General features: G+C 37.1%; 2 protein-coding genes across 8 annotated transcripts in view; one reads left to right on the top strand and one right to left on the bottom strand.

The window, feature by feature from the left end:
- Positions 1-175: 175 nt before the first annotated feature.
- On the top strand, positions 176-4,702 carry LOC139139767 (DNA-directed RNA polymerase I subunit RPA43-like). The gene is made up of 4 exons (XM_070708675.1): positions 176-631; positions 1,591-1,732; positions 2,912-3,111; positions 4,021-4,702. Exons 1-4 carry the CDS (start codon positions 462-464, stop codon positions 4,646-4,648), a joined length of 1,140 nt encoding a protein of 379 aa, XP_070564776.1. The 5' UTR covers positions 176-461; the 3' UTR covers positions 4,649-4,702.
- A 2,218-nt stretch (positions 4,703-6,920) lies between these two features.
- LOC139139738 (cytoskeleton-associated protein 5-like) overlaps positions 6,921-15,799 on the bottom strand; it is a 73,870-nt gene continuing 64,991 nt past the window's right edge. For 5 of the 7 annotated variants that reach the window (XM_070708607.1, XM_070708636.1, XM_070708616.1 and 2 more), the window contains 2 exons: positions 11,732-11,755; positions 6,921-10,596 (listed from right to left, as the gene is read on the bottom strand). In XM_070708607.1, coding sequence (XP_070564708.1) covers positions 10,471-10,596; positions 11,732-11,755 — 150 coding nt within the window. In that variant the 3' untranslated portion in view covers positions 6,921-10,470. The remainder of the gene's footprint in view (positions 10,597-11,731; positions 11,756-15,799) is intronic. The other 2 variants (XM_070708645.1, XM_070708654.1) reach the window with 1 other exon arrangement.

The raw sequence follows: 15,799 nt of genomic DNA, 5'->3' as shown, positions 1-15,799 counted from the left end.
ATGCTGAAGCAGTTATCATGCTTATCTATCGAAAAGAAAAAGAAGTTTAGAATTCAGAACAAGCTTCACTTAATTTTCTATTGGTAGAGACTCATTGAATCCAAAGTTATGGAGCAATGATAACAAAATTCACAAACGTTGCATGTAGTCTCGTAAGTTATCGCATCGTGAGGTCAAGGGTCAAAAGCATGGAGCCATGTGTTCGAAGTTGAGTTTGTGTTAGGGTCTGGATATCTGGCAAGAGAAAATGCACATCCATTGATGACGAATGCCAATTTCAATACAGCGTGTTTGTAGGTAAAAATTTGGAGCTATTGTAGAGGAAATCAAGGTAGAGGGAATTTCTCCGTTGGTGAGAGGACTTTCAAACTACTCGACGGTCCAGCAATCAACATCGCCGACAGGTCGGCAACACAAGCCGAGTAGTACTGACAGTAAACTCCCTCACATTATGCGATACTATGGCAGTACAGACGTTTGAAGAAGCCAAACAGTGTGTCGATGACCCGTACTCGTGTTTCAAACTCCTTAACACGACTAAGCACATCGCACTGCCCCCATGCTACCTCGGGAAACTAAAGACTGGCGTGGACGAAGAACTGAACTCAGAAATTCGTCTGTTCTCGGACAGGTAAGTGAACAGTTTGCATCAAAATACCAAAAGACCTTTAGATGACAGCACACAGTGTGATGATGATGATGATGGTGGTGGTGGTGGTGATGATGATGATGATGGTGACGACGATGACAGTGATGACGATGACCACGATGATGATGATGATGATGATGATGATGATGATGGTGGTGGTGGTGGTGATGATGGTGGTGGTGGTGGTGGACTGGTGATGATGATGATGATGACGACGATGACGATGACAGTGATGACGATGACCAAGATGATGATGATGATGATGATGACGACGATGACGATGACGATGACCAAGATGATGATGATGATGATGATGATGACAGTGATGACGATGACCACGATGATGATGATGATGGTGATGACGACGATGACGATGACAGTGATGACGATGACCAAGATGATGATGATGACGATGATGATGATGATGATGACAGTGATGACGATGACCACGATGATGATGATGATTAAGATGATGATGACGAAGATGATGACGATGACAGTGATGACGATGACCATGATGATAGATGATGATGACGATTACGATGACAGTGATGACGATGACCATGATGATGATGATGATGATTATGTCGACGACGACGACGATGATGATGATCAGAATAAAGGATGTCTTATTTTGTCTTGGAATAAGTCAAATGAGTTTTGATGCTGGAGAGAATGACAAAGCCGGAACTTTCAGCTTTAGTGATAGCACAGACACTGATTTGGTTAAAAAGCAGCTGTCTGAAATGTCTTGCCGGTAATACTAAATTAGTTAATGTGGTTATTCGCCACAAAATGAATGGACAAAGATTACATGTAACAGACGTAATTTCCGTAGCAAAAATATTTACTTAGTGTAAAACTAGAAGACTGGCAGAATGACATTTGTTAACACCAAACATGACCACATGGTCCATAACAATTCTGTTATTATCTTACAGCTTAAATGGTGTCTTGATTGCATATGACAATGTCAAGTTACTCCAGCCATTTGGTAATATCCTTGATGACCAGCCGTATGTCCACTTTGACATTCAGCTTGATATGATCATATTTCAACCGACAGTTGGAAGCCTAGTAAGGGTAAGGATTTCTAGTCTAAGACATTCTGCAAAAATTGGGTGTATGTGATTTTCTGACTTGCTTTCTTCTAGTTTTGATATGCAACCTTTTTGAGAATATCAGTATTACTAAGTACTACATGCTTGTTTTTTGTAACTGCAAGATAACTCCTCTTTTTTAGTGTTAAATTTTGAGGCATGGAAGAAAGGCAGGTTATCAAATCCAGTGTATCCATTTTTAGTGATAGGATATTGTGAATCACTTGCGTAAGTTTTGTCTCACCTATTTAGAATATTATAGAGGTCATTTTTGTTGAGTACACGTATGATATTAAAAAGACTGTAATGTAGAACTTTGTCAAGCCTAAGCCCCAATAGCTGCAAATGTTTAATAAACCGATCTCAAATATCCTTAGTTTTCCAAGAGTTTTCTTTGAATAAGACCCATTAGAGACTGAAAAAGTATATAACGCTGCCATGAGTGTCGAGAGTGGCGTTTGAATTGAAAGTTTTAACGTCATTTTAGATTTCCCGCCATTTTCAAAAACTAATCATATGACAGAGAAATAAAGATTACAACAACAAAATGTTGGCCATCCTGTGTTGTGCATTCAAGTAAATGGCATCATGCTTGTTTCTGGTATGATCACGATGTGTATGTGCAGAGAATACTGTTTTTTTTTGTATTTCCCATGCGGGCGCCATTTTATGAGTGCGGCACCGTTATTATTAAACCCTTTAAAACGTGTAGGCATGGTCCAAATCAGCAAGCAGTGATACTTCAATACACGTCCCTCAGTAAGTTCATTTAAACGAACCAACTCTGGTGTGAAAATAAAATCATGAAAATAATGAATAAAATTAGCAGCTATTGGGGCTTGAAGCAATGTGATTAATAGTCATAAACAAAGTTCATATTTTATAGCCTAACCACCATCTAATGCTTGAAGTGAGATATATCAGTATTCAGTGACACAAAGTGCATTATTTTTAGGTTGTGATTATTTCTATTTTTTCATATCTGAAGTTTCAGTTTTGTAGAATTTTAGAAATGCTTTTGTACTGTCACTTTTTAAAACTGCATTTAAGCATATCTACTCACTGATGATATGTTGATTTAGACACCATAGAAATAAATTATTGTTATTATTGTTGTTGTTATAAATTTGCACTTATGTTATGTGTCTCCTCTTTTCCACAGGGTGTTGTTCACAAGATTGAAGTTGATCACGTTGGGTGTCTAGTCCATGGGTGTTTCAATGCCGCAATACTGAAACCGGAGCATGTCAGGAATGGCTGGAAAGGTGCCGGGCTGACCATGGGGCAAGAGTTCATTCTGAGAGTTGTACAGATAGAGACAGAAAGAGGGGTCCTCTCAATGAAGGGAGTTGTCGCAGACATGTAAGTTTTCCATTCATAAGAGTGTAATATTGCACTCCTTTGGGTCCATGTGCAAGTGTGGTTTACATCTGAAGAATTTTATATTCATCACATAAACAGATGATAACAATTTCCTATTCACAGATATTTATCCTCGGCTAAATGCAGTTCAAAAATGAACACAAACCTCTGACGCGAATGATTTGCTAACAATTTTAATTCACACAGTGCTTGTATATTCATGGTGAGAGAGTAAGTTTTTTGTTGTCATACCTGATTAACCTTGTGAGTGCCAAAGTCAATTTTTGTTGATTTTATAAAATATAACCCAGTTACTTTTTTCCAGAGTTTTTTCCCAAATCTAGATCAGAAACTGTAGCCAATGAAAAGCGGTGTCCGTTTGTCCAAAATTATCAAAGCAATTACAAAAATCATAAAAATGGGTAAAATGTTGCTCAAAAATTTTGGCAGGAGAAATTAGAGCACTCAAGGGGTATAATACATTATTTTACCGCGCCTACCACACAAAAAGGAAACTTATAAAATCTAGCTCACATACAATTATTTGCCTTGCATCTCCTCTAGCAACAGGTTCAAACTAACTCATTTTCTGTGGAAAAGCTGAATCTTACCAAGGGAAGTGGGGGTGAATAGATTTTTAACTCCCCCATTTCTACATGAATAAGTCCACCTAACTTATAGTGAACAATAGGCTGTGCCAAATATTGGTGTTGAATAGGTTGTGGTGGACACACAATGCATGTGTTTGATTAGGTGTAGTTTGTTGCTTTGCATAATACATCTCCGTGTTCACCCTGATTCCGTGTAAACAGGTCCACAATCAGCATCGATAACGATTGGCTTGGGTCAAACTATGTTGGTGAAGGGGTTAATACCTGCTTTTTACTGCTTTTTTACGTTTATGAACAGAGAGATGAGCTCAAGGGCAACTCAAAGCAAACCAGCAAATCACAAAGACCATGACATTGACACTGCAGTGACATCTGGCCATGAGGACAGAGATACATCAATTCACAAATCTGAAAAATCAAAGAAAAAGAAGAAAAAGAAAAAGGACGGGAATATCGTCGAGGCTGATAAAAGTTTTCCTGGTGAAAGTGGTGATAATTTTGTTCAGACAAAGGAACAGAGTGAAGGAAACACAAAAAGCAGGAAACGCAAGAGTAAAATTATTGAAGCAGACTGCACTGTCAATGCAACTGAAAAATTGGATTCACAAGTCACACTTGACAGTTCAGACTGTAAGCGTCGAAAGGAAACTCGGATCAGTGGGAGTGTGCCATCAGGAGAGAAGGGCGATAACTTGGATGGCGGGGATGTGTCAACAGAACAGAATGGCAGTGCCAGCCAATCATCTTCATCCAAGAGAAAGAAATCTAAAAAGTCAGCAAAAAAGGAAGTCAGTGAAGGACTGGATGAAAGCCACACTGCTTTGCAAGGAGGGGTCAAAGTTGAAACAGGAACTTATGATCTCAGCGATGATATTGGAAACACTAAAAAGAAAAAGAAATCAAAGAAAAGCAAAAAGAAAAAATAAAGTTTGTCTTTTCTTTCAAAGAAAATGTTCTGTGGCTATTTCTGTAAATAATTTTTATCCTTTCATTACACATATAGTGCAAGTGAATGTAAGAAGTAATCTTTTTAATCTTTTTGTCAAGTGCTGTGACGGAAAGAAGGATTCAGTTATGTGTGATGGCATTTTTACTACAACCATTATCATATCAATGGCCCCTACGCAAAAGGATGTAACTCAAATTTTCCATATTTTTAGGGTGAATGGACAATTGGCAGAGAAAACTATGAAAGTTTTTAGTAGCACTGTTCAAAATTTTTACATTGATCATGCATCGTGTGCATGTTTAATTTTCAAGAGTGAAGTATGTTGAAAAACAAACAGACAAAAATCATTTTAAACTAAAGATAAGTTACCTCCTTTTTGTACAAAACTGTCGATGCATAGAACGACATGAGTATGAAACCGACAAAATGGCATGATCACAAGGATACAGAAATGAGCCACTTTGGCTGTGAGGGACTGAACCAGCAACAGCTTCTGCCCTAAAAGGCTTCAAATACAGCGACACCATACATGCCTCTCTGAAAGTTATGCATATCTCAGGCCTGTCAAGTGAGGGCGCTCTTCCCACTTCTCCAGCAGTTCCCTTGGGCATGTCTCGTGACCTGTCCATGCTTGTCTCAATTTCTGTTTACAAAACATGCTTTTACTCACAGGCGATTCTACTGAGAGCAAGTGACACTGCAGATTTTGACCAAAATAAACAAAAATTTTCCCCATTTGCTGTTGAAGGAAATGCTCAGTACAGCAGTTCTTGAAGGCAGTCTGAATGAACAGAGAATCAAGTGTGTGCAGTTCTTTCGCTCACACTCTCATTTTCACCCAAAGTAAACAAAAATATGTCAGACTCTGTATTATCTGGCCAGTCTGATGAAACAGTAAGGTAAGGCACTTGCATTGTGTGTACAAGAACACATCCTTTGATAATCCCCGCCCAAGGTCCTGTAACTTCCCGTTTAAGTAATTTCTTTAAAGCCCTATTACATATATCGTTTGGAGTGTTTCTTAGATAAAGTGGTATCAAATCAAGTGCAACATTTGTCACCATGTGTACCAAAATGTGTGACCAAAGAACATTCTTCAAACATTGGCAACAAATGCACAACTTACATTTTAAAGGTACATGGTCACCGTAAATTTGCATATTCCATATATGGTAAAGGGGCGGAGCTTAGCGTACTACCTCGTAACACCTGTAGCTGTCAGTCGTCCATATTTGATGTGTCAAAGGACCTGCAGACGTCACTAAAGTATGCCATGGCTGATCGTGTGGGCACCCTTTTTAAAAAGCGGCCACCCGCGTAAAATCTGTGATTGACTATTAAAAAACAGGTGACCGAATACCTTTAACAACAAAACAGTTTTTAGTTCCAAATAACATATTGCTGCTGTGAATAAATGTGTAGGCCTGAATTGACCAAATCCATCACTAAGGATTGTAAAAGTGACATTTTCAAAGACAATAACGGCTTAGTAATGGGAATCAAAATACTCTCGATGTCTCTCTGAAGATTAGAGAGTATTTTATTTGTAGGTAAAATGCAAAAAGATACATCTAATAGGGCTTTTAAGTAGTTTGTGTCTCGAAAGTGAAAGATTTAAAATTTTGAGTTTAACTCAAAGGTAAATTACCTTTTGAGTTAAACTCTTCAAATTTTCCTCAATGAAACTTCCAAGCATTTTCTTACCAAATCAAGAATAAAAATCAGGGTCACTGTGCAAAATTTGGTTCTGGAGAAGAAAATTACCGAACATTTCACAATGTTTTCAAAATGGCCACTTTGCCTTTGGGGGTAAAAATGAAAATTTTGATTTTCAAAAAACTAATCAAGAGCTTTAAAATGAGCCACCACAAGTGATAGACCAGAAAGGAATTGTAAAATTCGAGAGTCTGAATGTTTGTCCGATGGGTGCTTTCAACCTTTCTTTCTTGTTTGTTTTACTTCAGCTGCAGACCCACAGAACCGTGTGGTAATCTTTCATTGCTGGGAATAGGGTAGACTGGAAACAAGCCGTGTAAGGACAGGGCACTCTGGATACGGCTCGTGCAACCTCTGGAGCCTCACATAACCAAATCTCTCAAAATCTATGAATTTAAGGTTGTTTTCATCAAATGTCCTACTCATCATGTGCACTGAAATCATACAGCAGATTGAGGGAGTTGACAACTTGGTCAAGCTGACAATAGAGGGCGCTCTTGCATACCACAAAGACAAACTACACCTCAAACATGTTCATTTAAACATAACAAGCTGTTTAATGTTCTCCTTACTAATTATAATAATAAAGACATACACCACATTCAGTAATCAACTACATTCCCAAAATGGACTCAAGGATTTCAAAAGTGCGTACAGGTTCCACTCTTGCACCCAAATGATGGACTGCCCCACTGAGAAATTAGATTGCACCAAACAGGACAGCAGGGGCGAGTAGGATAGAAATACCAAAAGAAATATTGGCTCACCCTACAACCCCTACTGCCCTATGGTAAAGCCCATTTACTTAAACAGAGGACTTTGCTGGTTTGTTGAATAACTTTTCTACAGGTACGGGATTTTTTTAAAAAAAGTGCCAATTCATCTTGTGGACATTGCGAATGATACAAATTGCTCAGAGAGGAAAAATCTTGAACAAGTGCAGAGTTGAGAGTTGGGTTTGATGCGTTAACATAGCTGCCCTCTACATGACTTGTACACATGTATTGGTGTTCTCATGAATTTTTTATCTTCTTGTTCAAATGCAACCACAGACTGTGGCTACCAAATCCCTAGACTGAAAAATCTAACATGTCCAAGGATTGGTCTTTTGATCTACTTGAGACAAAAAAGTCGCTAAAGTAACTCAACCAGGACTGTGCACAGATTCTGGGCAGGGGATAGCACAGAATCAAAGTTGCATGCAACTCCACCAATAAAAACTCGAAAAATCATCTGATGCATTTCTCTTTGCCTTTAAAGATTTTTCTCAGCTCAGTGTTATAATAGTAACCATGGCAATATTGGTATGTACAGGGGAAAGAGAGAAGTTTTAGCAATTGTTTGATCAAGTTCAAAGCACTATACAAAGTGTCTATCTGACCATTAGCAAAATCACATCCAAGTGAAGTATACTTGACTGACCACCCGGAACATGTACATACACACAATTTTTTCACACAGCGAAAAAAAACCCAATCCCTTACATTCTTCAAGTAAATCTGTTCACATCACACAAGAATGGCAAGGTGTGGTTTCTCCCCGTAGCAAGAAACCTAATTGCATTTTTGGAAAAATTTAGACCTGTAAAACTTACATACTGAAGAGGACAGTAGTGAAGGACTGAGTACAGCATATAGAATACAGAATACAGCTATGACTGTGAGAAAAGAACCTTGTGCTATATGAATGAAAGATGGTCAAATTACAATGGTGAAATTAACTGTGTACAAATGTTCAATTCTTGGAGATAAGAAATTTACAGAAAAATTAGAAAATGTATTTCTGGAAAGTATGCCAGTGTGGGAGGGTAAATAGCATGTCACGTTGTAGTTTAATACAGACTATCCATGTTTAGGACGACTGACGGAAGAAACAGCCCCAAGTGATGATCACGGGGACCTGTCCTGTGGTGTTTGGATCTGAAAAAAAGGCAAATTTTACTCAAACTTTATTGATTCCATTGAAGGGCGACATCCAGTGTCTAAAAATACTTGGGTTGACGGTTTAAAACACCCAAACAGGCTACACTGATAAATACCAGGCCCACAAATGAAATAATTTGCTTCTCAACACAAAACCGAAGAGCTTCCATTTTACATTACATATTATAATATATGGATAGCTAATTTCCTAAAACAAAACGAAACCAAATTGGTTTTTCGAGGATGCCCCCTCATTCTAGACCTGCCCCTCAGAATATGTTGGTAGAATTTCTTGCTGTGGGAAAACTTGACATACTAAGGTTGGAAAATTTACAAATGCCTATGAAGTTCTCCAATCTCCCCTTCTTTAGGTTTGGTATCATACCATATCATAGAATTTGTATGACACAATCGGGTCATACTATTCAAAGATGGGGATGTTCAATTGTAAATTAGGTAAGTTGGCAGTGGAAGGGACGGCCCACACTGGCTTCTTTCCTTATGCAAATGTAATTGATCAATTTTCAGTAAATAACGCACTGGAAGCCAATGAGAAGATAGCTCTCAAAGAGGACATGGGAAGTAAGAAAATATTTGAAAATACTACAAAAAGCAATAAAACTTGCATAACTGTAGATTACTCATATTATTTACATAATGCTTATTGGCTTGATTGTAACCCCTGCTCAGCGATCAATCAGAGAACTGCAGCTGAATACAACAGCAGTGATTGGAACATTTTGCACCAATGAGAATCTTGTATGCGAAAGTACAATGTTGTAGAGACGAGGTGCTTGGATAGTTTTTTGCGCAGGCATAAATTTCTGAGAAAAAATGCACATCTGTGCCAATTGTTCTCTTTCTGTGAAAATCAGAGCATGCACGCAAACTTTGACGACAAAAAGTGACCACACACTGTACTTGAAAACAGTGATGACAATGTACAAGTTATTGAATTCAAAACATTCACAAGAAGTGTATACATCGAGAGAATCCTGAACATAGACCAAAAAGAAAAAAAATGACAAAACGTACGAGTTATCAAATGGGACAATTAACAAATTGCATTCAGCCAGAAATACTTTTTGTGATCGATAATAAATATAACGGCAAAATTCAAATATAGACTCATGCACACTTGCTCATCATCAGAAATATGAAGTCACAAAATATGTAATTATTGTCGTAAATTCCTCATGATTTGCTCTCGGTCATAATCTACATAATTGCAGAGATGTGGCGCCCTCTGTGGCCACATATCATTAATCTTTTGTTAGGACATGCCACAAGCACCGTTTTGCGAGTGCTCAATATGAGCTCTGCCTTGCTAAACCCAGTCCTTTCTTTGGCTTGCGAGATTCTAAAACTCTATTCTAAACAAGAGCACATTACAAGGAACCTGTCTGGTTTAATATTCCCCTCAGCTTTCAAAACGCTGACATCTTCTACAATGCTACGTTATGTTGTAAGCATGGCATCTTCAAGAAAGCAGCACATTGAAGTCACCAGAAACACAAATTCCTTAGTACAGCAGAGCAATGGTTCAAGTGTCATTTCAAGAATTCTTGTTTTACATTCTTAATCTTGGACGTCACATATGCAGTGCAAATACTGACTGCATTGCCATAAATGAAGCAACTGTCTTTTACCCTTTGAGCGCTGTAATTTTTTCCCGCTAAAATTTTAGTGCAACATTTCATCAATTTTTTATGAATTTTTCTGTAATTTTTGATAATTTTGGACCGAACAGACACCACATTTCATTGGCTACAGTTTTTTCTCAAAATTTTGGCAAAAATCTGAGAAAAATTGACTGGGGTTTATTTTATAAAGGGGACAAAATAGCCTTTGGTGCTCAAAGGGTTAAAAAGTTAAACAACTTTTGGAACTGGCCCTGCATATAACAATTGCCACATCAAATCAACACCAGTTAAAGCCGCAAAGTGATTTATAATATATATATATACTTTTAAGTTAATTTTATGTAGCTTGCTGTGTGCATGTGATTTACCTAGCATCTAAACAGTTGTCCCTCAGTTTGAGTTGAACACCAATATTAGCTGTTGTTAATTTTTGAATTTGGGGAATTCCTTGGAAATATGCTCTTGGGTTCTGCTAACTAGCTAGTAAAGATATCTACGCCGGCATTGAGCTGGCCGGCTCACGACTTGGACTGTTTCTTGATTCGCTCTAGTCTCTTCTTCAGCTCGTCGACGTTTGTATCTGACGACTGCGACGTCATGCTGGCCGCGCTCGGTACCAACGTGGAGCTGGTTCCCAGGGATATCTGTAAATTTGGAACAAAGGAGCTTGGTGGTTAGTATTGAGAGAGACTGCTAGATCATCATGATGCTTTGTCATTGATTGAAAGTTAGTGGCAAGTGTCATAAAATTTCAATAAAGAGTTGCATGAACGTATTTCTTAAAAATGAATATACGTTTTTCTCAGACATGAATATCACAAGGAAAGAGATTACAAGGAAGAAGTCTAAGTAAATTCAAAGAATAAAAATCTTATTACTGTAACCATTTTGTGGTGAGAAATTAGAGCTTTCAAAGTTTCTGAAATTTTAGAGCGCCCTCCCATATCACAATATGTGCTGCCTTTGTTTTTACCGCTCCCACATGAGTATGGCCCACAGATCTCATATTTTTACTGTTTAGGTCAGTTTGGATATTTTCTGGAGAGCTTTCGTGATTAGTTGCAGGTAACCACAAGAGAATGAACACGCAGCACATAAATTTGGAAATGTAAACTTCAACTGACAGAAATCTGAATTAGTTCCACATAAATGATTTGTGACGATAACAGTGATTTGATATCACAATTTCAGCTTCACTTTGATAACTCTAAAGTATCTCTCAAATCATCACATCTGAGCGAAACGCAATCTGTGCATACAATCCACCCCTAATAAGTAAATCAACCCACTCTTTGGAAGACATAATTAAATAAAGCACCAATAATCAAAGCAGAGATACCACAGATTGGAAGAAAAGGCAGATGCTGGCAGAAAGATATATTCTCCAATATTTTCAAACATCGCTCAAGAAGAGCGTTCTTAGTTTTGTATGTAGATATGTGAATTATTTTTGCTACTGTCAACGTTCATATAAAGAAATATATCTCTGGAAAGACTGGAAAGGTTGCAGCCAACATCCTAGGCTAGAGCCACAGAGTGCATTAGCAAGGCTCTTTGTTAATTTCTGTTTTGTTTCATAATTTGCAGGAAATGAGATATAAACTAAGAAAGTAAGGACAACTGCATAGTTTTTTTCATTCAAAGCCAGAAAAAGTCCCCAAAAGACACCAAAAACTTTATCATCAAAAATGTAAAGTTAATAATTGGAAAATACACAAGCACAGTGTAAGTATCACTGCAGGCCATTTGTTTACTTGTTTACTTGTTTGTATTTCATACCTTCTGGAAAGAATACTGACGAGGCTTTTGGGATAGAAATGAGGTCAAAGGTCACACTGATTAGTCACAGGTATCTAAAGATAGCTATCACAAATATCACTAAGGGGAAATATCCAACACAGTGCATGCAGCTTTGCCTCTTTCACACAAGCATTACATGTAAACTTGGAGAGGTTTTTCACCCCTATGTTCAATTGCATGATGGAATAGGCCAGCTGTTCATTGCCCATGGACTGTTCCATATGCATTGAAATAGGGTCAAAGGAGAGGGGCAGGGGAAGGAGAGGGACATGGTTGATTGCATTCTGACTTTGTAAAGTTGGATTTTTAAAGATAACATGGACAGGTTTGCACTTGTAGGATAGTTTGTAGGGGCAGAGCGAGAGAAGGAGACAGATAGATAAGCGAAAAGCAGTATAAATTCATGGAACAAAGACAAGACTTTGCCAAGACTTCTGTAGTGAATTTCTGCAAGAATGTGGAAACCAATCTAATGGTTGACCACTGAGTGAAACAAAATGCTGAAAATACTATGAAACTCCATGGTCATAAAATGGTATAAAATTTTGCCAATATAAGTATTTAGTTGGCATAAACAGTTGATCAGACTACCCTGCAGATGTTTTGAAAATACAATATGTCAGTGCACCTCTAAAACACACTAACGTGTCAACTATGCCAGTTTTATCAATTTGTCTTTCTGGTTCAACATGTCATTCTCTGAGGCAGATTTTCTTGGATGAATTTTTACTGTTACAAAGGGGATGATAGGGGAACTTGGCCATTTTGTTAAGTAATAAGTGTTATATTTCATGTCTTGGCTATTGGATCTTAGAATGACATTTGCTATATTTGCATCAAGCTGGATGTATAATGGGTTGGGTATCTAACCTCGTATTTCATGGTACGATGTGAAGTCAAGTCTAGTGCATGTCTCCATGTCATGAACGATGTGGGGCTGGGGAGGGGGAGAGGGAGAGGGAAGGTGAGGATAATTTTAGGGCACATAGTATGCAGTGATCTTTACAACACCTTAAATATTATAGTGCAATCTTTACAGTGCTGTATATTGTTTAAACACTGATCCATACAAGATATATCACCTTCCATGGTGCAGACCTATTTATCACCATGTTTTATTTTGCATTCTCAAGTGCTTACATTTGCGACTGCACTGTTATTTTCACATGTTTATCAAGTATGTACATACAGAACACTCACAAACATCACAATGCTGAGCCAGTTCATAATGTGTGACACATTGGTGATACAAAGGTTTACAAAATCACATCATGATCACCATGTCTGTGAAGTACGAACATCGCTCTTCTGTTATGTTTCTTTGTGTTATGCTAATTGGCAATGAAGTTTACAATAACTCAAATCTGTTCATTGATGCAGCACAAATACTTCATTCCATTTTGTGCATTTTGTTGTGAAAGAGTTGATATGAATACCAGCTGCAATATTTTTACCTACGAGTAGGTTTATCATAAATGCCCTATGATGACATTAAGACCTACTCTACAGTGATTCACTGCATACTTCCACAGGTAATCAACCCAAATTATGTGTACAAGATCTCAAACTGAATACATTATTTCAAATTTTACCAGCAGATGTTCCTATATGCAAGTTTCTAATTTAAGATACCCATAAGTTTTCTCCAAAACTAATAGTTTTTCGTATGAGATTGGAAACATTTTGGGTTATGACCTCAGAACTGGAAAATTAATGACAATCAATGGATTTGTAGGTTTCTTTACACCTTCTTTGAGTGCTGTAATTTTTCCGGTTCCCACCTAAATTTTAGTGCAACATTTTTACCGATTTTCGTGAGTTTAGCCGTAAATGTTTAGATATTTTTGGACTAAATAGATATAACTTTTCATTGGCTAGAGTTTTTATCAAAATTTTGGAAAAAAGTATGAAAACAAATTGTCTGGATCTAAAGAAATTGTCTGCCTTACATTTTAAAGGCGACAAAAAATTATTTTGGCACTCTTGTAATTCAGTGCAGCCTTAGAACTGACAACAATAGTGTTAGATCAAACAACGGGCAAAAAATAACTTAGCATGCACTAGATACACGTGTCTGTGAATTACAAGGGCATTCTTGTATTCTAATACCATTATCACACCATCAGAAAGATAGGTTTAAAATACAGGACATGTACTGGGGATAACACAAATTACAGGACACATTATGTGGGATGCATCTATCAGTTGGTGTAGGAAAATACCCAATGAGTCCAATATATTACTCTAAATAGCATGAGTTATCCTGATTGCAACCTGATAATTACAATCGAGACAAAATATCTATTCATAGGGCATCAAATTATGCAATGAAAGCCTGAAAATTTCAAGAAATATAGCTTGAAAACAAATATTTAAAAATACCGTCAATGACGCTGTACCTTCTCTAATGTGTGGCCAGGTCAGGTAATTGGTTGTTGGCATGGAGTTGTTGGTAAATAGTTGATGATGTAGGGGCATGAGGTGGGATATGGACCCAAAGAACCCAAAAGATGATTAAATACATCAATCAAAAAAATTTAAGCTACAGTATAAACTGCCTAAAGATAGTTCAATGTGGAAAAAAGTTAAACAATTCAGAAATAAGAATTAACAGTCCAAAATAGTAATGACGCACTTCCTTACTGACCTGAGTGCATGTGAAATACACAACCTGGCATCTGTAAATTAAATGTATACCAAGTGATCATTTCCAGTCACTTTTAACTGTTTTTAATGGATTTCCAAAGAGTCCTGTGGAAATGATGAAAAACGCCTATCTGGTCTTGTGTTTGTATAACCTCATGGCTGATAATTGTCATAGTATTGAAAAAAAATTGAAAGTGAAGAAATTACTGTTTTTAATAGGCATATTTTCCTTGAAATACATGACCTTGTAAAGAATATATGCTAAAAGTGTTTAAGAGTAAATTTCTTTTCAAAAAATAATTTAATTTGTGACCAAAGGATTTTATTCTTTGAGTTTACAAATTCAAACATTGCAATTTGTTCAATCATCTTGTGCAGTGCAAAATTTATAAAATGACTGAAAAACAAAAAAATTGGCAGAATTACAGTCTTTGTGATGTAAAATTATGGGTTGACATCACGATAACTGTTAATCTGTTTGAAGTACTAATATACTATAATTTAAAAAAGAAAAGTTCATGCAGAAACGGTAAAATATATTGTCAGCAATGTAGTGTTAATTTTGACTTTACATCAAAATATGCCTTTGCTGGATACCAAATATATAGGGCGAAATATCAGCCATGTTCAGCAAAATCCACACAACAGCATTGATCCTTTTCTAATTTGATTTGATTTGCTTATGTTATCCTTGTATGACAGTCAGTACAATATGGAACTTGAACACAACACAGTGAATAAGTATGCTGTAAATGAAATGGTGTGGCTGCATCCACATGCAGCAATAGGAGTGCCTTTGTCTCTCACCCCTCATTTCCAACCTGTCCCATCCCTGAAAAAATAGTTTGGTCTTATATTTATAATGTTAATAATTTCTGTATTTGTTAAAATGTGCGCATCTCAAAAACTTTTGATCATAAACATTTTCATTGTTTTTTATAGCTGACCAATCAGTTAACCTGTTTATTTTGAATATTTGCGCATTTTTCCTCAGTATTTGACATTTTCTGAATACCTTCTTATTCAGTTTGTCATTTTCTAAAAGTTTAAATGCTCCATTGTGTGGTCAAGCTTTCCACAAGCATCAAATGTGGTACTTCATATAGGAGGGTCTGCCTCTAGAGGCGGGCATCATGAACACTCCTGTGTTTGTTGGTTAATTCCTCCACTTAAACTTCTGATTGTACTGTAAACATTGAACATGGCCGACGTCCGATTTTCCTGTCTAAAACTTATACTCATTTTCGTTCATATGACTCTGAAACTCCAGGAAACGATTGGGAAGAAAGGGTTATCTTGAAATATTGAGGTACTCGCCGATATTTTGCAAAATTAAATGAGAAAAAATGCAAGGAAAATGCCGACAGGCTTACACGATGACAGTTTTCAGACTCGGAGGCA

Source organism: Ptychodera flava, chromosome 1 (genome assembly GCF_041260155.1).
Source record: "Ptychodera flava strain L36383 chromosome 1, AS_Pfla_20210202, whole genome shotgun sequence".
Classification (NCBI taxonomy): domain Eukaryota; kingdom Metazoa; phylum Hemichordata; class Enteropneusta; family Ptychoderidae; genus Ptychodera; species Ptychodera flava.
Note: the sequence above shows the minus strand (reverse complement) of the source record. Positions and strands in the feature narration are given on the sequence as shown.